This window comes from Etheostoma cragini, chromosome 10 (assembly GCF_013103735.1).
Source record: "Etheostoma cragini isolate CJK2018 chromosome 10, CSU_Ecrag_1.0, whole genome shotgun sequence".
In the NCBI taxonomy this organism is placed as follows: Eukaryota; Metazoa; Chordata; class Actinopteri; order Perciformes; family Percidae; genus Etheostoma; species Etheostoma cragini.
In genome coordinates, this window is record NC_048416.1 from 1,059,759 (window position 1) to 1,087,714 (window position 27,956).

A 27,956-nucleotide genomic window follows, 5' to 3' on the forward strand; every position below is an offset into this window, starting at 1 on the left:
TGGTGTTAATGAGTGTAAACTGTATAGAAATTATGTGTTGTTATTCTTCCCTTGTTCATAAGGAATGTAATGTGAGATAGATTCAATTGAGTATTTTACCGAACTAGTTCAGATTTATTGACTTAATTTCGTTACATTTGTCGTTTCCCACAACAGCTTGTAAAAGAAACACAGTGCAGTTCACCATTGTTACTGTGTAGTATTTACCGGTGAACACTAGATGTCAGCCCATCAACAGTGTATCTAATGCGGGTACTTTGGCCGCTAGGTGGTAGCTCTGCACCAGGATTTCCTCCTCCCAGGTCGTCGAAACAACAAACCGAACTACGGAGCAAGCGGGGTGAGAGAACGTCCGAAACCGCCTCTGACCGCGACTTTTAAACTCTTTTTACTGAATTGTAGTGGAATTCAGACGGAGGCTGTATACGAATAGTAAAAGTTCTGCCGGGACTGCATTTCACAACAAGGTAAGTTAGCTGTAAAATGGCGGAGAGCTATCTGGAAGTTAGTTGATTTGTATTTTGCTAGCCGTCTTGCTAACCAGGCTAGCACTAGATGAGCCCAAAGCGCGGATGCCTGCTTGAACCAAGTCGCTTCGCTAGCTCGCGGTACAAGGCTACTTCGGTTGTTAGCAAGCTAAGGAACTGGATTTTTTGGCACAGTAACGCAAGATATTTAGTTCGTAGCCAAACGAAGCGTGTTATTGTTTCAAGCAACTTAGTTGCACTTTAATTATTTGTAAACAAAGTGTTTGTTGCTTATGCAATACGGTACTGGAAGTCCCGAGGCAAGATGGAGGACGCAAGGACGTGATGTTTTTTTAGGTAACGTTAGCAGTAGCTGTTAGCATAGCTAGCTAACTGGTGGTAGTTACTGTCAGCCCCCTAATTGCATCCCATCTGTTAGGGAGTATTTTCTTTAGATTCAAGTAAGCACTGAATATGACTAGTTTATAGACAGAAGGCAGTTATTGTCTTTGGAAACATTGGGAACTGGCGTCATTGTGTACTAGCCACTATTAGCATGCGCTAGTACAGTAAGGCTTGCGTTGTTTTGTTATTATGATCCAAGTACGATAGCACTACAAAACGGTGGCGTGTTCTCGATATATAACGAAAATGCACCGTACAGGTCTCTCGGCCTCTTGTTCGGTAAATCACAGTTTGTACACACTGAGTAGTGCATGCATACTTGGTCAAATTTCAACTAACGTTAGCTGACGCTGGGGGTAAAGACGCTAAAATCCTCGGTTGCTATTGGCGCTAGCACTAGCAGCGCACCGGTGTCAATTTTGACAGGAGCCGACGAAGAGCGTAGCTGTTTCGGCGATGTTGGGGGGGACTGAGTCGGCAGTTTGTGGTATAGTTGACTTGCGGAAATTAACACTATTGGGTTTTACAATTTCGTTTTACCTAAGATCGCTCAGATTCGCTTAGCAATAACAAGTTTATGAGATACACTGACCGATTTGGCGCCACTTTTTCAGTCTACACCCATAGAATCCCGTCGTCTTGTCATGCATCCTCTCACTATCAAGGAAATAGGCACGTTAACATATTCTTAAATCAATACATATTACAGTTAACGTTAAGTTAAAAACCACAAACTCGTAACTTCACTATACACAGTGCTGATGTAGCATGGGTCTACGTTGACTGTTTTGAAAATGTGGGGAATTTACGTCGATCATGAAATATGTGCCTTTTAAGATTCCCAATTTTGGCATACGTGGGCCATCATGTGCAGGATATTGTGAGAGCGAATCCCATGACCAGTTATACCAGATTTATGTCTGGCAATTATTTTTTATTTTTTTTGAAGGTCGGCCCACTACTCATAAACGCTGTTATAATTTAAGAATCAGAATGACACACGTGTATGTTATCAGTGCATGTACTACTAGGACATATATTTAAAACGCCTGATGCACCAGAGCGATATGATGGGTGGAGTTAAAGTTAGCCTTTTCAGACCTGAACCTTCGTTCTTGGACTGCTTTTATTGTCTTCCCTGGCTCCTAAAGAGGCATTTACATTTGTTTCACAATTATGGACAAAGTCAGAATACTTATATCAAAGGTTATTATTACTCTTCTCTTTGATGTACTGTATGTGCCAATAATTTACACATCACACAACCATTCAATAGTTTATCTGTGGCCTGCAGTGTCTTGTTGATGTTGATACTGTTTTTTGATAGGTTGAGATATGTATGGGGCGGATAGGGCAGTGCCATATTTGGCCATTGAGGAAGACACCCCGATGTTCATTGCATGACGTCTTTAAAACGAGGGAAGCAGAGAAAGAGAGGGAGCCAATGGCTAGACAGCTGAGCGTGACAGGAGCTTTAGTATCCGCCCACTGTTACCATGTGAAACCGTTTTTTTTCTCTGAACGGCATCAAAGGAACATTTGCTCACTACAGATGATGTGATTTCAGCAAACATATACATATTTGTTGTTTGCTATTGTAGCATTTATTATTTCAGCTGTGTTGAAATGAGAAATAAGTCTGCATGTGCAGCCCTCTAAATTACCTGTTTCATATCCTAGGTTACATGCAACCTGTCCCTCTCTTGTATTTTCTGAGGATCTCAAGCCAGTCATAAGTTGCAGTTATCCAGAAGATGTTACAGAAATGATAGCAGCACCAGAAATACCATCAGAGTTCTCCTTTACTCAGTAAGTGGTTGCTTTCACTTTTAGTTTGCTTCACAGGTTTGCTTCACAGGTTGATATGGATTTCCAATCTAATATTTGCTTGTGTCTACCAGGGATACAGACACCCGATTCTCTTCAGACACAGACTTCTCTGAGGATCTCGATGGAAGGAGTGCAACCCCAGCTAAAGGAAAGGTATGAAATGCACAAATGGCTCTCTGCCCTTGTCCTGGGTCAAGGGAGGCTAAGTTAGATATTTGTTTTTTTTCTAAACGATTGTCAAGCCTTGTTAACTGAAAGCAATTCAATTTTATTTATAGTATCAATTCATAACAAGAAGTATCTCAAGACACTTTACACATACAGTAGGTTTAGAATAAACTATAATTTACAAGGACCCAACAGTTCTGGTGGTTCCCTCCAAAGCAAGAAGAGCGACAGTGGTGAGGAAAAACTCCTTTTAGGGAGAAACCTGGGACAGACCCAGGCTCTTGGTAGGCGGAGTCTAACGGGTTGGTTGGGGTTGAAATAAATAGTGGCAATAACAGTCACGGTAAAAGATAATGAAACAGTGACTAAAAATAGTAATTTTTAGTAGTTCATGGCATAGCAGGGCACTGCGCCGCAGAGCATGGTAGGATGTAACAGGGCATTCCAGGACGTGTAGCAGGACCATGGTGACAGTTGCAACCATGATTTAGGAGCCTCCCTGATCCAAGGAAACATGCTGGGGGGGAAAAGAACATAAGGACTCCGGGGAATGACTCAACAGAGCTCGGTTAGTAACAAGCATTTCTGGGACATGGATGCACACAAATGGAGAGAGGCAGGAGATAGGAACTCAGTGTGTCAAAGGAAGTCCCCCGGCAGTCTTAAACTAAGAGAGACGGGGTAAAGAGAGGAGGCTGGTTGGGCTGTACTGTCCTGCCTCTCTAGTTTTGAGTAGATAAATCTGACAACTATGACGAGAAACAAGTGGGCCGGGTTAGGCGGACGCTGTGACTCTTCACTCCCTAATTATAAGCTTTATCAAAGAGGAGGGTTTTAAGTTTAATCTTGAATGTGGTGACGGTGTCTGCCCCTGAACCCGGACCGGAAGCTGGTTCCCAGGAAAGGAGCGTGATAGCTGAAAGCTCCGGTCCCCAGTCCCAGACCGGAAGCTGATTCCATAGTAGAAGAGCCTGATAGCTAAAGGCTCTGGCTCCCAACTTACTTTTAGAGACTCTAAGAACCATAAGTGACTCTGCATTTTGGATCAGCTGTAGAGTCTTAAGAGGAACTTATTTTTATTTTATTGAGCATCCTGATAAATTAAGAAGACAAAGACAGGATGGTCCTAATTTGGCAGTGTTACGAAGATGAAAAAAGGCTGTTCTTAAGGTTTGTTTCTAGATGGACGTCAACGGATATATCCTGATATAAAAAAACTCCTAGATTTCTGACGGTAGTGCTGGAGGCCAGGGTAATACCATCAAAAGTAGCTATATCCCTATGTAATGAAGTTTGGAGGTGCTTAGCTAAGTTTAGCTAACTGACTTGTTTCGTCTGGCTTGATTGATAGATATAATTGGGTGTCATCCGCATAACAATTAAAGTTAATTGACTCCTTCCTAATAATAGTGCCTAGAGGAAGCCTGTATAAGGAGAATAGAATCTGTCCAAGCACTGAGCCTTGTGGAATGTCATGGCTAACTTTAGCGTACTTGGAGGATTTATTGTTAACATTAACAAATTGAGATTGATTGGATAAATAGGACTTAAACCAGCTTAGTACAATTCCTTTAATGTCAACTAAATGTTCCAGGCTCTGTAGGACAGGATGGTATGGTCATTAGTGTTGAATGCAGCACTAAGATCTAGTATAACAAGTACAGAGACAAGTCCTTTGTCTGCAGCAGTTGGGTCATTAGTCATTTTCACCAGTGCACTCTATGTGTTATGATGCTTTCTAAATCCTGACTGAAAGTCCTCAACGAAACTATTGCTATGTAGAAAATCACACAACAGATTAGCGAATACCTTCTCAAGGATCTTGGAGAGAAAGGTAAGGTTAAAAAGAGGTCTATAGGTTATAAGATATCAGGGTCAAGGGAGGTTTTTTTTCAGGAGAGGTTTAATCACAGCTACTTTAAATGGCCGTGGTACATAACCTGTTGATAGACACATTGATCAAATCTAGTAAAAGTTAACTACGGGTAACACTTCTTTAAGTAGCCTTGTTTCAATGGGGTCTAAGAGACAGGTAGATGGCTTAGCTGAAGAGACCATTTGCCATTAATTGTTGAAGGTGTATATGTCATGTCTCGTTCTTTCTAGTAGTCCTGCGTTTAAAGGTGGACCTTTTTGAAGTTGGGGGCAAGAGTTGATGAACTTTGTCTCTAATTGTTATAATTTTATCATTAAAGAAGCTCAGAAAGTCGTCACTACTCATAGCTATATGAATAGAGTTGGGACTGTCTGTCAGCCTGGCTACAGTGTTGAAAAGAAACCTTGGCTTGTTCTTATTTTCTGCTATTAGTGATGAGAAATAGTCTGATCTTGCATTTCTGAGGGCCTTCCTTTACATTTTCAGACTGTCTTGCCAATCTAAACAAGATTCTTCCAGTTTGGTGGAACGCCATTTACTTTAACATTTTTGAGAGATTTATTTCAATTTTTAATTCCTTTGCTTCATCATCTTCTTTTTGAGAGGAGCAACAGAGTCTAAAGTTGTCTGTAGGCAGCTCGTGGCACCATCTACAATTTATCAATTTGGGAGGGACTAAAGTTAACACAAAGGTCCTTTGGTATATTAAGGGATTAACGGAATTAAATTAAATGCCGTTGAAGTATCTTCCTTAAATTTAGCTATAGCACTGTCCGGCATCTAGTGTAGAAACTTTTATTTACTTCCGTCATATAGTCAGGTAGTAAAAATTCAAAATTTATTAGAGAATGGGCTGATAAAAAAGGATTTTGCGGTAATACTATTAAAATCTTCAATTTTGATGCCATATGTCAACACAAGGTTGGGGGTGTGGTTAAAACAATAAGTGGCCTTATGCACACTGAATCTAGTTGAAAGCAGTACTAAGGCTATTGTTGGCAACGTCCACATCGACATCGACATTCAAATCACCTACAATAAGTACTTTGTCTGATTTAAGGACTACACCTGGGTAAAAACTCTGAGAATTCAGAATCTGGTCCTGGAGCTGAGTAAATAACAACAAATCTAATTGGATGTAATGTTTTCCATGATGGATGTCATTAAAAGAAGATTAAGAACAAGGCTTTCAAAAGAGTTCTAATTTAGTATAGATTTAGGATTAATTGAAAAGCTTGAATCAAAAATGGCTGCAACCCACCCTCGGCCTGAGCCTCCAGGAATTTAAGTATTATTATGACTAGGAGGAGTGGCTTCATTTAGACTAACATATTCTTCATGGACCAGCCATGTTTCAGTAAGACACAAGATCAATTTGATTATCTGATATCAGATGGTTTACTAGTACTGCAGGTGGCCTGAGTGAGGGATGACTTGTCCTCCTTCCACTCGTTGAGATGACTCTCCAGCTGCTGTTCAAACTTTTTTTCAAGAGCAGCCATGAGGTCCTTGTTGTTCTGGTCCTGAATCTCCAGCTGGGCTCTATGGGAAGCCTGGGATATTTCCAGTATTGTCTTTCCATCCTCCTGTTTTTGGAGAGTTTCCTCCATCTTGGTCAATTTATCCTGCAGTTCCTGAGCTTGAGCCCTCTCCATCTCCAGATAACTCTCCAACGTCACGTTGGTGGTCTTACTTACCTTGCACATCTGTCTCTCTTTACAAAGTGCCATCTTCTGAGTCTCTACTTCCTTTTTCAGGGCCTGCTTCTTTCTCTTCATCTGCTCCAATTCGACTTTCAGGTCTTTGCTAACGAAGTACTGAAGGTCCAGATCTTTTAGGGCTTTTTGCAGCCTGTTGCTGATTTTTCCCATCTCGGATTTCAGATGCTCTGTTTCCCTGGGTGCGGATGGGACAAGTTGAGCCAGAGCCTCATCCAGTTGGGCTCTATGGGAAGCCTGGGATCTTTCCAGTGTCTCCTTTGCCTCCTCCTCCTGTTTTCGGAGAGCTTCCTTCATCTTGCTCATTTATCCTGCAGCTCCTGAGCTTAAGCCCTCTCGAAATTCAAATAGCTCTCCAACTCCAGGTTGTTCTTAGCAACAGCGAGTGTCTGTCTCTCCTTACTAAGCTCAATCTTCTGAGTCTCCACTTCCTTTTTCAGGCCCTGCTTCTCTCCCTTCATCTGTTCTAATTTGACTTTCAGGTCTTGAGTAATGAAGGTTTGCAGGTCCAGATCTTTTAGGGCTTTTCGCAGGCTGTTGCTTATTTTTCCCATCCAAGATTTCAGATGCTCTGTTTCCCTTGGTGGGGAGGGGACACGTTGAGCCAGAGCCTCATCCAGCTGGGCTCTATGGGAAGCCTGGGATCTTTCCAGTACCTCCTTCGCCGCCGCCTCCTTCTGTTCTCGGAGAGCTTCCTCCAGCTTGCTCAATTTACCCTGAAGCTCCTGAGCTTGAGCCCTCTCCATCTCCAGAAACCTCTCCAACCTCACGTTGGTGGTCTTACTTACCTTGAGCATCTGTCTCTCCTTACAAAGCTCCATCTTCTGTGTCTCAACCTCCTCTTTCAGGGCCTCCGCCTCTGCCTTCATCTGCTCCAATTCAACTTCCAGGTCTTGATTAACAAAGGTCTGCAGGTCCAGATCTTTTTGGGCTTTTTCGCAGCCTGTTGCTGGTTTTGACGGGCAAGGATTTCAGATGCTCTGTTTCGCTGGTTGAGGAGGGGACACATTCAGCAAGCTGAACTTTCAAGTCTCATATCTCCCTCTGCATCATCTCTGTGTCATGGCCCCAACTGCTGCCCTCTTTCTGTTGTTGGAGCTGATCCAGGAGACTGGTTAGTAAGTCCTCTCGGATGATCAGGTGAACTCTCCCCTCAGATTCACAATGGGTGAGCGTCGTCTCGCTCACCTTCAGCTCACACCGTACTTGTTCTTCAAGTGAACTGAGATAGAAATTAATTTGCGGTTCAGTTTCTCCGGAGTTGAATTCAATGTTTTCCAGTGTTATTTCTCCTGTTGTAATGTGCACCTTTGGATTGTCACAGTCAAACTTTCTCTGATACAAATCGAAGTGAGACTTCAAGTTGGGTTCCACCATTCATAGTGTGTTATGACAACAACATGTATTTATATGTTTTCAATCAAAATGGTTATTGATTCTATTCCATTCTTGCTGTGATTCTATTGTTGCATGGGGCACCAGTTTTTTTATGTTTGGATATACAATATGAATGTAGGGATTTCTGATGATTCCTAAAATATGGCAAAGAAAGAACACTTTACAGAATATGGAAGGGGAAAAAGATAGATGTCTTTGCACAAGAGTGGTAAACAAAAGTACGCGCCAGTTGGGAAGTCATTTTCTCTTACTCTAATAACCATGTGCGCTCAGCAACTACATACTATTTAAGATGTACATTTACCACAATAATTGTAAAAGACATGGTGTGCACGACAAATGAAAAGTAAAGTGAAACAAAGCAACACTGCTTTATGCTCCCATAATTCATACAAAAGGCAATGTTTTGACCCTACTGGGTCTTCTTTGCATTGCCAAGATCCAGGACTTAACAAGACAATTTGAACGACGACAACTTCTTAGTCACTCCCCCCACCCCCCTTTCTGCTAAAGCCCAAATGGTCTCCTAAGCCCCTCCCCCCACAAGAAAGGGTGAATGCGTGTGCATGAGCAGTGATTGACAGGCAGTTAGACACCCCCCGGTCCTGATTGGTGCATCTGAACAAGGAGTGATGGATTTTTGCATAATGCACTACAGGCTGTAGGTATTTTTTTTATATATACAATGAGGAAAATAAGTATTTGAACCCCCTGCTATTTTGCAAGCTCTTTGGTCTTGGCCATGTTAGTAGTTGGATTCATACTGATTGTATGGGGTGGACAGGTGACTTTATGCAGCTAACGACCTCAAACAGGTGCATCTAATTTAAGATAATAAATGAAGTGGGGGTGGACATTTTGAAGGCAGATCTAACAGGTCTTTGAGGGTCAGAATTGTAGCTGATAGACATGTGTTCAAATACTTATTTGCAGCTTTATCATACAAATAATTACTTACAAAATCATACATTGTGATTTCTGGATTATTTTTTTTTTAGATTATGTCTCTCACAGTGGACATGCACCTGCATTGACAATTTCAGACCCCTCCATGATTTCTAAGTGGGAGAACTTGCAAAATAGCAGGGTGTTCAAATATTTATTTTTCTCTAAGTTTGGAGGTGTTTAGGGCCCAGCACAGTTTTATCTGAGTAACATCAGAAATTTGTTGGTCATCCATGATTTTATATCATATATGCATGCTTGAAGTTTAACTAACTTACTGGTTTTGTCTAGCTTGATTGATAGATATAATTGGATGTCATCCGCATAACACTTAATTAGTTAATTGAGGTTTTCCTAAAGGGGTTATTTATTTACGTGTATTTATCACACTCTGACCAAAAACCAATTGAATCTAGTAGTGAGTTGAAAGCAATACTAAGGCCATCGTTCTCAACGTCCACATGGCTATTAAAATCACCTACAATGAGTACTTTGTCTGATTTAAGGACCCCCCCCCAGGGAGTGTGCTTTCAAAAGCAGAGAGTGTTGATTGACCTTGATAGAAAACGCTCTCTTTGCCTCCACGGATGTAGCCTACTGCTGCGTAATTAATTTAGTGAGCCTTTATTACCGTAGCAACATACACCGTCGCCTGCACCAACGTTACCGTATAACAACAATAGACACACGCTCCTTGCTTTTTTTATTTCATTTTACTTCCCGTTTCCTGTCATCTTTCCCGGGAATCAAGAAATAGTCCCGTTTCCCAGGATTAAACCCTAATGTCCGCAGACTGCTTCAGACTTGTACCAGTTGCGCAGCCTTGATGTTCGACTACTTTCCTGGAACCACTTGCATGTCCACGCGGCCGGTAAAGGTCCGTGGCGTGTATGTCTCCAGCGCCTCCACCTGCAGGGTTGTCAAATGTGTGTTTGCCTGGTCTACTCTGTGTAGGTTGTCAGATTTAATCCGCCTGTCCTCATTGATATAGTGGCCTGTGTCACGTAGCTCCCCGTTGTGAACAGTGTCCAGCGGAGAGCCCATAGACGAAAGCCACAAACTTAGCAAAAAAAATAAACGCAACATGCTTGTGCAAAGTTAGTAGCAGTTAAGAAAATTAACTATTCTTCTTTTGTCTTGCGAAAACGTTTAATAATTTTGTTTTTATCATATTATTTTTATATTAATCTGTCAATTCTTATTGTTGGTCGATTGTTAATCATTAACATCCCTACCTGGGTCAGGACAGCCTATTCAAATAACATATTACTGTGTCTATTACTTATAGATATTTGATTAAATAAGTGCATAAAACTAGCTTTGTCTTCACTGCAATGATTCTCACATTTTATCTTTCCTTACGGTCTTCTATTCTTTTCCAGGGTGGAAAGAAGGGGAAGAAGGCAGCAGGGGAGAAAGGCAAAGGAGGGAAAGGAGCCGGTCGGCTAAATGGCCACCACCAGGAGAATGGCATGGAAAACATGATGCTGTTTGAGGTGGTGAGGCTGGGCAGGAGTGCAATGCAGGTAAGAATGGCAAGCTGTTTGAGATGGTCGCACTGTAAAAATCTGTATCTCAGTAAGATGGAAAACTAATGTCCTAAATTAATCCTTAATTGATTTCTGAGTTTTACATTTGTCCATCCTTCTTTTGCTCTAGTCTGTCGTTGATGACTGGATTGAGTCTTACAAACATGACAGAGATGTTGCGCTACTAGATCTCATCAATTTCTTCATCCAGTGCTCGGGATGTAAAGGTACGTGTGTCTGTTTTTAATTTATCCTCCTCCATGATTAGCCCTTTTTAAACACATTGAGCAAAGCATTTGAATCTGTGCGTCCTACAGACATAGTTGGTACTGTCTTCTCCTTGAGTTGTTCTACTTCATGTTGTGTCAAATTATTTTCTGTCCAACTCCTCTGTTTATCAGGTGTTGTCAGTGGAGAAATGTTTCGCAACATGCAGAACTCTGAGATCATTCGACGAATGACAGAGGAATTTGATGAGGTAACTTCACTTTATCATTACCACAAATCTTGCTAAATGTCATTACAGATTAAATATCAAATTGTTTGGTTTGCCAAGAACAAAAGAACTTGCTAACTTTTGCAGGATAGACAACAGTTTTGTTGTCATGTTGTGTCATTTTATTTACTGATGTTCTTACTTCTGTGGCCTTTGTAGGACAGTGGGGACTACCCTCTAACCATAGCAGGACCCCAGTGGAAAAAGTTTAAATCAAGCTTTTGTGAATTCATTTCGGTGCTAGTGCGCCAGTGTCAATACAGTATCATCTATGATGAGTACATGATGGACACAGTCATCTCCCTTCTCACTGGACTGTCAGACTCCCAAGTCCGAGCCTTCAGACACACCTCAACACTGGCAGGTAAGATCTATCATGTCTGCATTTGTGTGTGTTGGGTACATTTGAACTGTACTTATGTACTGGCTTATCAAAAAATCATTTTCTGTAGTGTATAAGAAAATTATATATATATTATAACTACTGATGATGCCACTAAACACTCATGGCACTCACAGGTGTTAGGGCACATACAGATGATATTTTATCCAGGGGTTAGTTTATGTTGCACATCCTTGACACCATAGACAATAAAGTGTCCAGTTAACTCGCAAACTTGGAGTTGTAAGAAAATACTACATTAAATGGTCAGTGTAATGTGTGCAATGTTCTTATTTCTTGATGTTACTTGTGTTTTTGGCAGCCATGAAGCTGATGACAGCCCTGGTGAATGTAGCTCTGAATTTAAGCATCAACATGGACAACACTCAGCGACAGTATGAGGCAGAGAGGAATAAGATAGTGGCCAAAAGGGCTAATGACAGACTGGAGCTGCTTCTGCAGAAACGCAAAGAGGTAAGGGGGGTCCACATGGCAATTTGCAGCCCTTGTTTTAAAAGAACCTTTACCTAAGCACATGCCTTTTTGTATTTAGACAAAGGTTGCGTCCCAAATTCCATGCTTACATGATATTTAGTAGGCTAAAACAGTATGTGAAATTCAATATGTCAGAAGTCTTGGTATAAAACCAGTAGTAAGTGAATTGCATACTATTTCAAGGGAAATCGTACAGTGTGCAAACACTGAACACTGCGCCGGCAAAAGTATCCCACAATGCAATGTAAACGGATACAAACGGACAACCACCAAGGCAGCTCTGTAATGTCAAAACTACTACTTTAACATTTCTACATAATTTATAATATGTCATTTTGTCACCTGCAACTGTTGGTGTAGATGCTTTCCTTTTTTATAGTAATTTAAGCGTGATCTGATAATGCCGCTAGAGTGGAGGTCCGCAGAGGTTACCAAGAGGGGGTCCAGTAAGGGGGGCTCCCTGGAAAGGATGTGGAAAATTACATCCTGGTGCATTTGAAAAGATAAACACTACTGTTTATTAACATAAAGTGTGTTGAACGATAGCATAGCTGTTCAGTATGTAGATAATAGAAAGCGATTTCAGACGCAATCATACCTACTTATTGGATAATTCAAATTCTAACTGGTTTAGGCAAAAAACACGCCTGACTGTTTCCACAGATATGAAGAGTGGCTGTTTTAGAAAAAGAGGAGTGGGTTGTTTCATGTCTGATTTTACTTGACAACCCATGTTCTTTGATGTTGAGCACCTGAGCTGGAATGATTGCGTATAAACTATTAGCTTTCCCATCTGAGCCTGATGACACAGTTCAATAGTTCTGACATCCTGCAGGAAGCCCTCAGAACCCATCCCCCCTTTTCCTGCCAAACTAGGTAACCTTCAAGTGCGCCAGTGTTTGTCGCCTGCAGGTTTATAATTGTCTGCCGAATTAAATGTCAGCAGTCATCATCTAAGTTAACAAAAGCCTCAACACACACAACATATGGCACAGATCATAGACTGATTTTCTAATCAAAACATCACTCTGACTCATGGCAGCTTTTCTTTTTGTACTCCATTCATGACAACAATTTTACCAGAATTCAATGAGAACTAAACATTGTAATCTAAATTGATGAAAGAAAAACCTTCCTACATGACATTTAAGTAGGATTGTCTATTTATTTGGTTATGTAACAAGCTGATCCCACCGTGCATCCATCTGTTAGTTCACCGTGCAGCCACTCCACAGCATGGTGGTCACCTCTAACTGCAGTATTCTAGTCAGTTAGTCTTCATATTTGACTATATAAATTTGCTCACTCGTGTTTTGTTGTGCTCTTCATTTCAGCTCCAAGAAAATCAGGATGAGATTGAAAATATGATGAATGCAATATTCAAAGGCGTGTTTGTTCACAGATATCGGTATGGCATCTTTTATAAAAAACAATACAAAAATAAGACTTTGATACTGGTTGTTGATGCGGATATAGCAAATAGTATTTCTTTTAACAAATAATGATATCATGTTTTAACAGTGATGCGATAGCAGAAATCAGGGCAATCTGTATAGAAGAGATTGGAGTGTGGATGAAACTCTATAGTGATGCCTTCCTCAACGACAGCTATCTGAAGTATGTGGGATGGACGATGCACGATAAGGTGGGTTACAGGAAGATTTCTTTTAACTTTTTATTTTTTGGGGGGTTAAGATTCTTTAAAGTCCCTAAGCGCCCATGGTCCACTTAGGAGTTTTATTTTCCTGACCAGACATCTTCTCAGGACAGTGTGGGTGTGCCAACACTATAATTGAGTTGAATCTCCCCATTTATCCTGTTAGTTTTGTTGCACCCGTTAGTATAGAAGAAACTGTATTATTAAATGAAGTGATGCCACATAATTCCCAGTTAAACTGTTCACAACATCAGTCTGAGCAGATGTCTTATCAGCCAGAATAAGTGAAAACACCTGTTTGTGCCTTTTAAGAGCCATGCACACCCAATCAATGACTCAATTGTACACTAAGTGTGGCCATAACAATTGAGAACACTTGCTTGAAGCTCTGTTACTCCAGCATTGATTTACAAAATCAAAAAGAAAAACAAAATGCGAGATTTAGGGAGTGTTTTCCGACTTTTTTTCTTTTTAAAGTTATTTCAGTGAGCTATGTGAAAAAGAGGGAAAACTGGTCTATGAAACATGAAATGACTGTTTTCTAATGTTCTATTCCAGCAAGGTGAGGTACGTCTGAAGTGTCTGACAGCTCTGCAGGGACTCTACTACAACAGAGAACTCAATGCAAGACTGGAACTCTTCACCAGTCGCTTCAAGGTCAGCACCATCTGCTGGACAATTTCAACACAGCTCAAACTTTGTTGTTTCACACCTATACAACAGCAAACACTGGGGTTCATGCATTACAGACATATATATTTGTGATTGGACAGACAGAATTTCAGCGTCCTTTTAGCCAAATACTACATTAAATCTGTCATCTCCCTCTCTGCATAGGACCGTATTGTCTCCATGACTCTTGACAAAGAGTATGATGTTGCAGTTCAAGCAATTAAACTACTCACCCTTGTATTGAAGTAAGTGGCTTTTTTTTTTTTGAAGGTATTTAACAAGTACCGTTGTAGTCCCAACTCCATTTGTTTATGTTTTTACACATATCAGTGGGCTGTAATCTGTACATAAAGGGCAAGCCCCTGTACGCTATGGAAAAATTACATGAAGTACATGTGTGATACTGACAACTACTTTGGAAATTCAGGTGACTAAGTCTTTTGTGTTTGTCTCTGCAGTAGTACGGATGAGGTGTTGACGCCTGAGGACTGTGAGAGTGTCTATCACTTGGTCTACTCGGCACACAGGCCTGTCGCCATTGCAGCTGGAGAATTCCTCTTTAAGAAGTATGTAGAATGAGTTCAGGAAATTAAATTTAGAGGCATGTTTGTGGAGTAGGAGAAAGAACAAGGGATTCCCCAATGTTTAGTAGGAATTTAAGGATAAATTAGAATTTAAAGAGTAACATACCCCCTGAAAATAAAGTCTTGCTGACCTCCAGTAGTTTAAGGCTTCACCTTGCTGCAGTGAAATGCAGGTGGACTCCAGGACCTGGTGAAATCGTTGTTAGGTCACACATCTAACCACCTGTGGTCAGAAGTAAAACTATCAACCAGAGAGGGCAGTAAAACACTGTCTGGTATTAAGTTACTCTTTAAACTCTAAAATAGTTTATACGAGACTACAAACTGTAAAAAACCCAAATTCAGTATGTATGTGTGCATGTAAACTTAACTTTGTAGCTTCTGCTTTGTTGTAAGTTTTTTCTCTTGTAGCTCACTCTGACATACTTTTGTGTGATAGCTAACTAATGATTAATGTTCTCAAAGATTGTTCAGCCAGCGAGAACCAGAGGAGGAAGGTGCCCCCAAGAGGAGAGGCAGACAAAGCCCCAACGCCAACCTCATTAAGACCACTGTCTTCTTCTTTCTGGAGAGTGAGGTATGTTATCAGGCGTTGCCATAAATATAGGCTCCATTTTCTGTCTATATTGACGGTATGTAAGCAATTGAGCCATCCGTCCTTATTTATGTTAACATTTTCTCATTAGCTCCATGAGCATGCAGCCTACCTAGTGGACTCTCTTTGGGAATGTGGTGCAGAGCTACTGAAGGACTGGGAGTGTATGATTAGCCTACTCCTAGATGACCCATTGCCAGGAGAGGAAGGTATGGTGCTTGTTTCTTGCAAACCTATGTCAACTGTATGTGGTCCAGAGCAAACCTATGTCAACTGTATGTGGTCCAGAGCACAAACAGGATACAGATCATAATGATTGTTTTGTGTTTTTTGCAGCTCTTACAGACAGACAAGAGACAGCCTTGATTGAAATCATGCTGTGCACTGTACGCCAGGCCGCTGAATGCCACCCACCTGTAGGAAGGGGCACAGGAAAGAGGGTAAGAGGGACTAACACACTTTAAAAGATTGTAATTCCAATAATGTTCCTAACATGGACTGAACTGTCCCAGGATTCCCATGATGACAATTGAGCATTGATAACTTGCTCACTTCAAATTAATTAGAAATAGCTTGATCGAAAGAGGAAAAAAATGTTAAACGATAGACATTTTGCACACAACATTGCAAACTAGTTGTGAGGACAAGCATCTAACTTGCAACATCTGTGATCAGGTGATGACGGCTAAGGAGAAGAAGACTCAGCTGGATGACAGAACCAGAATGACAGAGCTGTTTGCTGTGGCTTTGCCCCCTCTACTGGCCAAGGTTTGTAACATGTTCTCAACAAGCACTCCTCTTAAGGGCTGTTGGCTTCCAGTGTGCGTTTCTCATTCAGCAAATAAAATGTTAAATGTTTGTTCTACAGTACGCTGTGGATGCAGAGAAGGTGACTAACTTGTTGCAGCTGCCTCAGTACTTTGACCTGGAAATTTATACCACAGGTCGTCTAGAGAAGGTAAGACCCACATTGGACACTACCAATCAAGTTAGGAAATATTGGTTCATAGCTTCCTCATTGACTGTTATCACACAAAATATGTGACTCTTTCTCTCTAATTCAGCACCTGGAATCCCTGCTGCGTCAGATCAGGGAAATTGTGGAGAAGCACACAGACACTGAAGTTTTGGAGGTCTGCTCCAAGACTTACCATGCCCTCTGCAATGAGGAGTTCACAATCTTTAACAGGGTGGACATTGCTCGCTCACAGCTGCTAGATGAGCTGGTGGACAAGTTCAACAGGCTACTGGAGGATTTTTTACAAGAGGTACAGTGACAGGATGCACATATCAGTGCTCCTAAACATGGATTTTACTCATTGCTATTTTGTAAAAGTGGGCCTAATCCTCTTGCAGCCAACAACTCTACCACTCAATATTATTATTGCCATGTTTGCCTTTTGATATTTATTGTTGCCTAGACATTTCTTGTGACTGACTCCTTACATAATCACATACATTCTTATTCTAAATTCTTTATTCACCTGCAAATAAGACTTTCAATCTCAAACACTGATGAATTGATTTGATTTCAAAAGTTGTGATGCAGTGTGCCTCCAGTATTTTTGGCTACATTTTTCTAAATATTTAAAACCCACCTTCCTGGGATGACATACTGTGTATGCGAAACCGTTTAAGAAAACCTTACCCGCGAAGAAGTTCCTCAGATATATTTCCATTTTATCTGAAGAACCTACAAAATTGCATTTGTATCCGTTCTAGATGGTTCAATCTTTATGTGACGAGTAAACCTCTCGAGCCATACAATTTAACACGGTTGCAACATTTTTCATTCCAGGGTGAAGAGGCTGATGAAGATGATGCTTATCAGGTTTTGTCAACTCTAAAGAGGATCACAGCTTTTCACAAGTATGAAATGTATTCTTCGTGGAATACCTGTTTCCTCATACCCTTCCCTCTTTAACGTCTCCTGTGCCCTCTACACTTTGCCAACCTGTGATTCTGTGCACATTTGTCAGAAACTGGCTGACTCTTTCTCAAATCTGTTGCAGTGCACATGACCTGTCGGGGTGGGACCTGTTTACCAGCAACTTCAAGCTGCTCAACACAGGCATAGAGAATGGAGACATGCCTGAGCAGGTTATTAAATATACACCTGCACCAAGTGAACTTATTTGACTCCAACAAATTGTCAACTTTTGTAACAATTTATTATTTTTAACCCATGTGGGGATTATTGTTTTTGTTTCTGGTGAGCAGATAGTCATCCATTCGCTGCAGTGTACCCACTATGTGATCCTGTGGCACCTAGCCAAGACATCTGAGGGTGGCTCCAGAAAGGTGAGGTCTTCTAAAGCCAACTTCATCTGTCCTTTTCTGTACTGTTTTCAAGAGAATTGAATGGGTGCAAATAAATTAAATAGGTGTAATTAAATGGTGTAAAAAGTGTTTTTATTTTTATTTTATCAGGATGACATGGTGACCCTGAGGAAGCAGATGAGGGCTTTCTGTATGATGTGTCAGCGCTACCTCACCAATGTCAACACAGCCGTCAAAGAACAGGTGACACAGATGCATGAACAACAAATGTTCGCATTTAGTAGTAAAATCTCCTTAAAAACAAGACAAGAACATTATAGTAGTATAAAATGGGAATCATGAACAGTTGGATCAGGTGATAAAATCTTCTAAACTCTTCAGAGAGGGTATGGCTGCCATTCAGTTTAGCTGCAGTGGATGTTTTGGCAACAAAGTGCTAATAACAAGGGTAGCTTCAAGTGACTTCAATACAAACCCTCCATTTGCCTTGTTCATATGTCATGAAAAAGTCCTTGTTACTACTTGTTAACAAAGCCTTCTATGCCTTACAACTGATGTAAGAAGTAAGATTTTCACAAAACTTTCACAAAGGGGATTAAAACCTTGTTAAAACCTAATTTCGCAAGGAGTCCTTTTGTTTTGCACTTATGCACACTGAGTTGTTTCTCTCTCTCTCTCTCTCCTCGGACAGGCATTCACCATCCTATGTGATCTCCTGCTCATCTTTAGCCACCAGATGGTGTCCGGAGGCAGGGAACACCTGGAGCCTCTGGTCTATTCTCCAGAGGACTCGCTGCAGTCTGAACTGCTCTCTTTCATCTTGAATCATGTCTTCATAGACCAGGATGATGACACAAATAGCACAGGTACAAATGCAAATGTTCAATTCTAGCAACTCATTTACTTTCTTGCTCCAATAGGCAAGGAGAGCAAGTGAAAGGATGGTATTTCAAGTTGGCCAATTTACGTCTTGTGGAACTTGTCTTTTTCTTTCTCCCTCCAATCATCTCAGATGGGCAACAGGATGATGAGGCAGTAAAGATTGAAGCTCTGCACAAGAGGAGAAACCTCCTTGCTGCCTACTGTAAACTGATCATCTACTGTGTGGTAGACATGAAGACGGGAGCTGACATCTTTAAACAGTACATGAGGGTAAGTTAAACTTAACTAAATTAACTGCAGGAGCAACAAAAGATTTTTACCAGACACATCTGCTGTTGCAGGAATTAATGCATTGTCTATCTTACCATTATACATGTAAATAAGCTTAATTATGCAAGTAATTGTTCATGTCCCTGTAATATTGTCTTTCCAGTATTATAATGACTATGGTGACATCATCAAGGAGACTATGAGTAAGACTCGGCAAATCGACAAAATTCAATGTGCCAAGACACTCATCCTCAGTCTGCAGCAGGTCAGTGTACACACTTTTTTGTTTTAGTAGTTCTGACCTTCTCTTCCTTTGTCCCATTTTTAAGAGATTGTTAATCTAATGTTTCATTTATCTCTTCTTGCTAGTTGTTCAATGAAATGCTGTCTGAATTGGGTCATGGGTTTGATCGCTCCTCCTCTTCATTCTGTGGAATCAAAGAGTTGGCCCGACGTTTTTCTCTAACCTTCGGTCTCGACCAAGTCAAAACAAGGGATGCTATCGCTATGCTGCACAAGTAAGGCTTCATTCAACTCTTACTACATTGCATTGCTCTTTTTACATTTTTTGGCCTTGCATCTGGGAACGGTCATGTTAGACAAATTGCTCCTTGAATACTGTGTTTCCTCTTGCCATGTTGTTTTTTTCTCGGGATTTTGGATAGGCTTAAGTGGTACAATGTTGCAGTTTTGCCTATTCCCATCATTTACATGTTTTTCTTAGTATAAAAATATCAGGCTGTTTAAACACAAGGAGAGCAACAGTGCTATAAACAAACTGGTCTGTTGCATGCTTTAAGGAACCCACTTATTAATCCAAAGAGCTGCATATGTGTTCTCTGTGCTCTTGTGTAGCAAAATGTGTAATCCTTAATTTGTAACAACAATATTTTATGTGGTTAGATCATGTATTTCCCACCAGGGTGTGTAAACATTAACTAATGACAAACTAAGAATATATTTTTAATGTAATTTTGACCTTTAATAAATGATACATGTTTCTTTTTAGCAGCAATGGCAAATTTAGTGTTTAAAACCATAGAGAGGATGGCAAGCAATCTTCTCTATGGTTTTGTTTCTCTCATGTGGATTATTAGATTATAATCTGTCAGGTTCCAGGAAATCCGATGGATGCACATTCGCTATGCTAGCTTGGGTATCCCCTACACTTGTGCAACATATGTGTGCACTGTGTAATGGGATATGCCAGATGTGCGACAAGCGTTTAAGTAACTAAAGACAGACTAAAGAATCTGCTTTGTTTCCATCTAGTATTTAAAATGTTAAATATTCTAAAGAGATGTAGCACAGCATTCATTACATTATAGCACAATGTGACATGAAACTGTCAATGGAAACAGACAGAGAGGCAGGGTGGGCCTGTACGTGTAAGAACTATAGAGATTAGTGCGAAATGCTTTAAACTACTAGGATTTGCTTTGAAGAAAGTGAACAAGATGGATAACTTGATTAACTGTCTTGTATTAAATGGAGATAACAGGACTTGTGTTTCTTGGTTTTGGAGATTTTTTAACACGCTTTTATTCTTTTTCTGAGACACACAATAAAATGTTTGAAAAGTAGTCAAATTAAAAGTAGTATTTGTAATTAAAAAAAAAATACATGGCTGAAAGCAGCTTTCCTTTTAAGGAAATAATAAAAAGTAGTTACTTTTATGTTTAATGTCCATGAAACCACTTCTGCTCACAGTGTTATTCTTCCTCTCTGTCTCTGTGCGTCTCTCAGGGATGGTATCGAGTTTGCATTTAAGGATCCTAGTACCCATGGAGAGGGAGGCCCTCCCCTTAACCTGGCTTTCTTGGACATCCTCAGCGAGTTCTCCTCCAAGCTTATGAGACAAGACAAGAGGACTGTGTAAGTTTTTTTTTTTTTTCTGCTAAGCTAACGGGTGGGAGGCTTTAGTGTAACAGGTGTTTGTGACAACTGGTGCAACTGGTGTCTCTGTGGCATGGTTGATGTGAGGCTTTTTTCCCCTTATTTTTTTAACCCCCAGTTGGAATGTGCACCTGGTTGTGTGTAAAGATGCATGAGTTTATTCATCTCGTCTATGTGACCACCATCTTCTCCTCAGCCACATGTACCTGGAGCGCTTCATGACGTTCCAGATGGCACTGCAGCGAGAGGACTGCTGGCTCCCCCTCATCTCCTACAGGAATTCCTTGCAGGCTGGGGGTGATGACGATACCATGTCAGTGATGAGTGGCTACTCCAGCAGAGGCTCCTCCATCCGCTCCAAGAAGATCAAGCCTCCTGCTGCTACAGCTGGAACTTCAGCAGCCAAGAGGAAGCTGCCAGAAGGTATTGCAATCAACTAAGCAATCAACAAAATCATTAATAGTGGGGTTAATAATGGGAGGTCAAAAACACAAACATTTTGTGCAGGCAGCTGCATAATTGTTTAAAACTGAACACTGGCGTTTTTCTGTACTATAAACAACAATCAATTGAAACTCAACAAATACACTGAAAATAGGTCTTCATGAGAACAACACGCATTACATTTTAACCCAGCCCATCAGTGATGTTACAAAAGCAGAGTTCGAGCCCAGATTAACCCAAATGCTGCAGCCGGCTGAGCTGATGGTGAGGAGATTAAACAGCATATGGTGGGAGAGAGTCGGAGTCAAAGTGCTCCGTACCAGTCACACAGGGTCACTTCCATGTTGCTGAAGATCTGCTCATCACCAAGGATGTCTCTTAATTGTTAAATGTAAAAATTAATTCCATCGACAAGGAAGTAAAATGTAGTGCTTGCTGGCAATATTAACCATTTAGATTATGGATTATTCCTGGCATAGTCTTTATAACTATAAATCCCAAATTCCATGTTCTGTGTAAGAACAGCCCTACAGTACAGTGTAGTGTACAGTCATTTCCATCTAGTTCTCTTGTCCTATGAGAATATCCCAAATGTGGATTTGGAAATACTATGCCAACATCCTAACTTTAAAGGTCTTCAAACTGGACAATTTATGGCTGGTTTTGGCAAACTACTCGGTAACAGTCCTACATTTGTTCACACTTTGTTTTGAAGCTCAACGTTGTTTTAAGGTAGGTTAGGGACTTGACAGGAAGTGTTATAACTTAAAACAAGATTGGTCACTTTGGACCTTCCTTTCCAGAGGAGAGCAGCAGCAGCAGCGAGGTGTGGCAGCAGAGCATGCAGACCCCAGTTATGTTGCCGTCCCCCCACCTCACCTCCACTGCCATGCGAGACCCTAAGAGGGGCCGTGATGACAGCTTCATGGGGGTGTACCCCCTCCCCCACGACCAGCAGCAGCCCCACCAACACCCGCAGCACCATCAACAGACGCCTCAGCACCACCAAACACCTATGGATTACAAGTATGTATGGCTCACTGTTGCATTCCTGAGGTATAAAGCAGCAGTCACTTCACAGTCCAGTACAATACACATAACGGGGAGTTTCAGTTCAATAAATACCTAGAGTTTTTACAAAGTTTAATTGAAAACTTCCCTGCATAATATTTTAGTCTTACTCTGTTGTTTTTTTACAACTGTTTTTTTGTAGTTTTAATACATTTTAGTGCAAAATCCAATAAAGAAAATTTTATCCATTACTTATAACCGATTATTATTATTATTAGTGTTCACTCTTGTTTTTAATTTATGCATATAAAACAATTTCCCTTAGATTTCCTTAGGGGGTGTTAATAATATGAATATTTCAATCAATCTTTTAGCTCCATGGTTCACACCAACAAACTTTTAATTGAATTCTTTGCCAATGCATATTCTCCCACAGTCAACATTACCTTTACTCCTCATCGTTTGCTGTGATGCCCCAACATTTCAGAAACCCTTTGATGGTCATTTTTTTAAATTATGTGTTATTTCTTGCATCATAATGCTTCCTTTAACAGGATTTTAAAATGTATCTAGGCCAATATCCAGGTGGATCAGTTAGTCTTTGAGAATGTGGTCAGAGGACTGGAATTTGGGCCAAAATACATTAGGACAGGGTTCAATGAAAGTTCCCATTTGCCTGCAATTAATTTTGAGGGTGCAAAATGTGTGTACTTAACATCCTGCCAAGTGTTGGCCCTACTGGGACAGTGACTGATTAGTTTATTTATCCAACCAGACTTTTCATAGGCGTCAGGCCAGTGGGCTATCTGTATAGTAGTATCTTACATCCTTGTGGCATGTTCAGTCAATTCACCAAACACATGTGGAAAGAAAACCTTGCTAATTAGTGCACCCTTTTTTATTTAGTTCCCAGGTGACGTGGATGCTGGCTCAAAGACAGCAGGAAGAGGCACGCCAGCAGCAGGAGAGAGCCATGAACTACGCCAAGCTCAGGACCAATCTGCAGCATGCTATGTAAGACACACACCTGCACACACACACCTGCATATAGAATTTCCTCTGAAAGTTTCATTAAAGCTTTGTTTCCATATTTGTTTTTATTTATTTTTTCGCAGTCGTCGTGGTACTGGGCTCATGGAGGAAGACGAAGAGCCGATCGTGGAGGATGTGATGATGTCATCTGAGGGACGTATGGATGACCTCAATGAAGGCATGGACTTTGACACAATGGACATTGATCTGGTAAGATCCACATTTAACTGTACTGAATGTTTATTCATTTGTACTTTATTCTTTAAATCAGCAATTTTTTTAAATAGATCTTGCATATACTGCGGCTTCTGGGGAAAGACGACCGCTAACCGATCTTTTACCGATTGGTTTCTGTTCTTGAATGTTTCGACACAAAGCTCCAGGACTTAAGAACTTCATCTCATGATTAAGGCGTTTTACAAATTCCTCTTTACCAGTTGTGATAGTTTAACAAGTTGTTTGTATATCGTTATCCCTTCCAAACTTACAACCCTAACGCCTTCAGTATCCTGCTTGGGTCTCCCTCACCTGCGTCTCTCTGACGATCAAATTACATAACGGGCATCATTTCTTAAGACACCTAGTAAAATTGCTGTTAAGTGGCAAATTAGTTGCTGTTGTTTCTACTAATGTAACATCTGTTCCTAGGATATTAAGGCCAGATGTTGCATCTGGAGACTCATCCTGGTCTGATTTTAAAGTCCCAATACTCGCATGATGCAGCACATTCAATTCTTCTGAGATACTCGGAGGACCAAAATTCCTAACCTCTGATACATCTGCAAAAATCTCCAGAAGCCCTGAAATTCTCAGTAAGCCTAGTTAGTTCTTAGCACTCTTTCCTCCGCCCGCCAGCTGAGAACTAGCAGCCCATAGATCCTGACTGCATGTCAGGCGGACAGCAGCACCATCTTAGGCCCATGTGGAGTCAAACAAAAAACCTTGACTGCCTTAGAAGACCGTGTGGTGGAGATTGGGCTTTAAAAACCCATTTTATGTACTGTGATCTTTTTTTATTTTTATTTTTTTAATCATTTTCTTTTGACTGTTAAATTTAAAGAGCACCAATCAAGTAATTTCTTATCCGTGTTAGGAAAGGCAGCTCAGCACTCATCAATCTGAGCTTTTCTTTGTTTCATGGCCCAGTAGTCTCTGAATGTGTCAGGCCCTTTCAGGGATTTCTTTCCATACAGTTTGATTTTTGTTACAGCTTAATAAGTTTTCATGACTGAGACCATACTATATCCTGATTTTATTACATTTCAGTTATTGGTTTTGCATGCATACTCTGCCTGCATGGGGAATAACCAGTAAGTTGTTCTAAGAAAAGACTGATTGGTTCTAGCATGCAAAAATCAATAAGAAGCAGCTTGTGCTGATCTTTGCATACAACATCAAAATGAGTAAAGAGGACAAGAAGATCATCAAAAAGAATTGTCGGCTGTGGGGAAGGCTATATCTGTTTTTTTCTTTTTGTAAAAACAAGACTGTCAAAGGTGCCTTGCAACTGTCTCTACAACTGGAGGCAACATGACTAATTTATTTGACCGTTTACCACAGAACCATGCATGAGGAGTTTAAAGCTAGAACTAAATTTAATTACAGACAAATGTCTGTTTTGGGTGCTTGCGCTGGTGATGCATTCTATAAGAAAGGATCCAAATGTCATGTTGAATCAGCCATAAAATTGACCTACCCTAGATTTTTTTCTATGTTCACTTCATTAGTTGCGTGGGTTACAAATTCTTTCCAAATTGAGTTGTAGGAGTTTAATGCTGCAAATATCTGCTGACATTTTCTAACTTTTTTTTTGGGGGGGGGGGAATTGAACAAATCTGATTCTGCTGGTAGATTTTTGTTTATTGATTCCGGTTCTTAAAGTAGAATTTGTGTGTTAATTTTGATTGCTATAAATATGCGTGTACTTTTGATTGAAAAACCCCTGACCTGAATCAGAGCCGGGGACACGGAGTATCTGCAGCTACGTGGACAGGCTTCCACTGAGCTAAAACAGCAGTTAACGGGGCACGTTTTAGAGACATTGTGCCTCTTAACAGACACAATGCAACTAAAATGTCTGTACAACATTAACAGGGCCCTTATGTAACAACAATATGCGTTTTCAACTCAAGACATTGTGTTTTGTATTCACCTACCCGGTCTCTGTCCTGCTGGTAGCTAGCTCGCCCTGTTAGCTGTTAGCTGAAGTGTGTTGAGCCAGGCTTCTGTAATCATCAAGCAACAGATCACTGTGGATTTGTAGCTCATCCATTTTGTGTGTAATCGATGTGGTGTTGGGGAGTAAGAAGATTGACAGCGTCGATCTGTGTGCTAGTTCTCTTAGCCGCGCTAGCAGGCCCCGTCGGCAGAAAATCCCTCTTATGTTCTTCGTTACTAAGTTAATAAATGGCAGACTGAGATGTGCATTCTTCTAAGTAAACTGTTAGTTTTTAGAAATGTCTCATGATACATTATCTATACAACTTTTGTTTTTGTTAAAGAAGGAAATTAAAATCGCAATACAAATAGAGTTTGCACCCATGTTTTGTGAAAGAATCAAGTCGGGACAAAAGCACAAAATATCGCTTTACTCAGCATCGTCCAGTGAGAGGAACAGGTCGAGATGTTTTGTAGTGGGAACCAATAAACAGAACCAATCCTTTTTTGTTTTTTTTTAATATTGGCTTTTTGGAAATTAATTCTAACTTGGAACCGGGTTTCGGTTCCCAACCCTAATCGTATGTTATAAATCTATAATATCACAATATTGTTTTTGGAATTTTTAGTATTGCTGTGCCCTAATTTTTAGTATGGGCAAAGATTGTGTAACTTTCCCTGTCTTGACAGACAACCAATGAATATTTTGAGTATCTGCTCTAAAACAACGCCTTTCTCTTCCAGCCACCCTCAAAGAACCGCCGTGAAAGGTCTGAGCTCAAGCCAGACTACTTTGACCCTGCTTCTATCATGGATGAGTCGGTAAGAAGCATCAACACTCACTCCCTCAGATTTTAGTTACCTTGAATGCTTACTACCAAAGACATACTCCAGATTTGTTCTTAGACCATGTTATTAACGGGGGGGGGGGGGGGTCTTGAACACTACAGTAGGCTAAATTCCAATGTTGTTTTCAATTTAAAAAATAAAAACTTTGACAAAGCAAGACAATCCACTTTTTATGTTAAGAGCATTAAATGGAGAACAGATAATGGGACAAAAAGAAACCAAGGGACATTTAGTATAGATAAAAATGTGCGATAAATTGGGAGTTAAATAACTATGACATTAATGCGATTAATCATGATTAAATATTTGAATTGTTTGACAGCACTAATAAATACCAATAAATGCTACTTACTACGTAGACCGGGGGGTGTTTTTGTAGTGACCAGCTGTGAGATTAAGTGACACAGTAAGAGCTAACTCAACTCGTAAATTAGTTTTTCTGGAAGAAAAGAAAAAAGTAAACTGAGTTGGACTTAAATGAGTATAACTCTGTGGAAGTAAAGGGGGAGCAGATGGCTTTCGACCAGTCCCCTTACATGGACCACTAACCCGACAAGCTTGTTGTGTTTGGGGCGCTGTGCAAAACATTTAGACAAGTTCAGCTGACCAGCTGCATGCTCTGCAGCCAAAGCCAACATTTCTTATTGGTGCAAAGCCATCTCTGTTGCCTTTGTAAACACTCTAAATTAGATTTGATTTCAGAATGTACTGCAGGCCTTAACCTCTCGTTCCAACGTGTCCCAACCTTAAGGAACTAGGCCTTGAAATGCAGGGCTCCTCAGACACTGCCTCAGTATAAAGCACTGTAAAATGTGTGTTTTTTTTTATTTCAGCTGTAATAAATCATATTGTCACAAAAATATCACAACAGAAAGCAGTAGCCAAAGCAAACCTGTAGGGTCTAGTTCGATTAGAAACAACATGCAGAACACTTAGCTGCTCAGCTTCTGGCACTCAGATCCGTTCATCCCCCATTTAAACACATTTACAGCAATTACAGTGTAGTACATTGTCACAAAATATCAACAGCATAGATATCAACATGCATACCAATTTCTTTCAAATGAGCTTTCTAACTTTATCACTGGTTATTAATAATATTTTTTTCTTTTTGGGTTTCCTCTAGGTCCTTGGGGTGTCAATGTTTTAAGCTAATATCCAGATGGTTTTGACGCTGGGATAACAGAAGAGGCGCTTTGTATTTAAAGAGAATTTTAGATGCGAAAACAGAAGTGTTTTCTGTAAGAAAAGCAAAAAAAAAAAAAAAAAATCTGGCTTGTGCTCCACGTGGACCAATGACAACCCACACTCAGTGTTGCTTGCTCAGAGAGGACATTGTTTCAAATATTTACTTTTATAATCTTGGGTAAGCTCTTCCTGTTCAGAACTAGTGTAACGGGCCACATCCAAACCTATTAGAAATGAGACATGTATGAAGAGAAATCCATAATAGCTTTTTTTTTCCTGTCCTTTTTTCTTTTCTTTTTTTTTATAAACGGGGATGATTTGGTGTGTTTAACTTAAGATACATTTTTTTGTTTATGTCTAACCCTTTTTACAATTGTAGTAAGTTACCAGGTGTGAAGTAGTAATTTATAAACAGACTGTAGTAGCTTGCTTGTACTGTGTTAGCCAAGTGGATGGAGGTCTTTTTGTTTCTGTGCTCCTTTGTTTTTTCCTCTATCTCTAAAGTTTTGTCCGTGTTGTTGGGCCTGATTCGGGGTCCTGGTAACCACTGGTGGTTAGGATGGTGAGGTGTCACGTAGAATCAGTCATGATCCCTTTATGCTGTGAAGATTCCCAGAGTCCACTGAACGCTCCACACTGTTACGCAGTAAGTCCTAGAGCTTACCCCAAGATTTGGACCACTGCTTAACCTCCATCTACTAGAGAAATGTGTCTTGATGCCCCCCCCCCC

General features: G+C 40.5%; 1 protein-coding gene across 3 annotated transcripts; it reads left to right on the top strand.

The window, feature by feature from the left end:
• The first annotated feature begins 196 nt into the window (after window positions 1-196).
• Window positions 197-27,956, top strand: stag2b (stromal antigen 2b). 3 transcript variants are annotated; one of them, XM_034883714.1, is made up of 34 exons: window positions 197-467; window positions 2,553-2,681; window positions 2,774-2,855; window positions 10,190-10,333; window positions 10,467-10,563; window positions 10,738-10,814; window positions 10,992-11,196; window positions 11,537-11,688; window positions 13,044-13,117; window positions 13,231-13,354; window positions 13,925-14,023; window positions 14,204-14,283; window positions 14,497-14,604; window positions 15,088-15,199; window positions 15,309-15,426; window positions 15,554-15,657; window positions 15,893-15,985; window positions 16,086-16,175; window positions 16,282-16,485; window positions 17,016-17,086; window positions 17,230-17,317; window positions 17,438-17,518; window positions 17,648-17,740; window positions 18,189-18,363; window positions 18,510-18,649; window positions 18,813-18,914; window positions 19,019-19,167; window positions 20,396-20,524; window positions 20,742-20,968; window positions 21,793-22,015; window positions 22,907-23,014; window positions 23,116-23,242; window positions 25,934-26,011; window positions 27,165-27,956. In XM_034883714.1, exons 2-34 carry the CDS (start codon window positions 2,638-2,640, stop codon window positions 27,186-27,188), a joined length of 3,822 nt encoding a protein of 1,273 aa, XP_034739605.1. In that variant the 5' UTR covers window positions 197-467; window positions 2,553-2,637; the 3' UTR covers window positions 27,189-27,956. The 3 variants fall into 3 exon arrangements, with proteins under 3 accessions (XP_034739605.1, XP_034739606.1, XP_034739607.1); XM_034883715.1 differs by having other exon boundaries at window positions 213-340; window positions 27,165-27,188; XM_034883716.1 differs by lacking the exon at window positions 197-467 and adding an exon at window positions 804-824 and having other exon boundaries at window positions 27,165-27,188.

What these genes read in the sequence shown, in the direction of transcription:
- stag2b (XM_034883714.1), top strand. Translation starts at nt 2,638, where the DNA reads ATGATAGCAGCACCAGAAATACCATCAGAGTTCTCCTTTACTCA. An exon ending in CCACAGGTCGTCTAGAGAAG is followed by an intron (nt 16,176 to 16,281) that starts GTAAGACCCACA and finishes TCTCTAATTCAG; the next exon opens with CACCTGGAATCCCTGCTGCG. An exon ending in TGATGACACAAATAGCACAG is followed by an intron (nt 18,364 to 18,509) that starts GTACAAATGCAA and finishes CAATCATCTCAG; the next exon opens with ATGGGCAACAGGATGATGAG.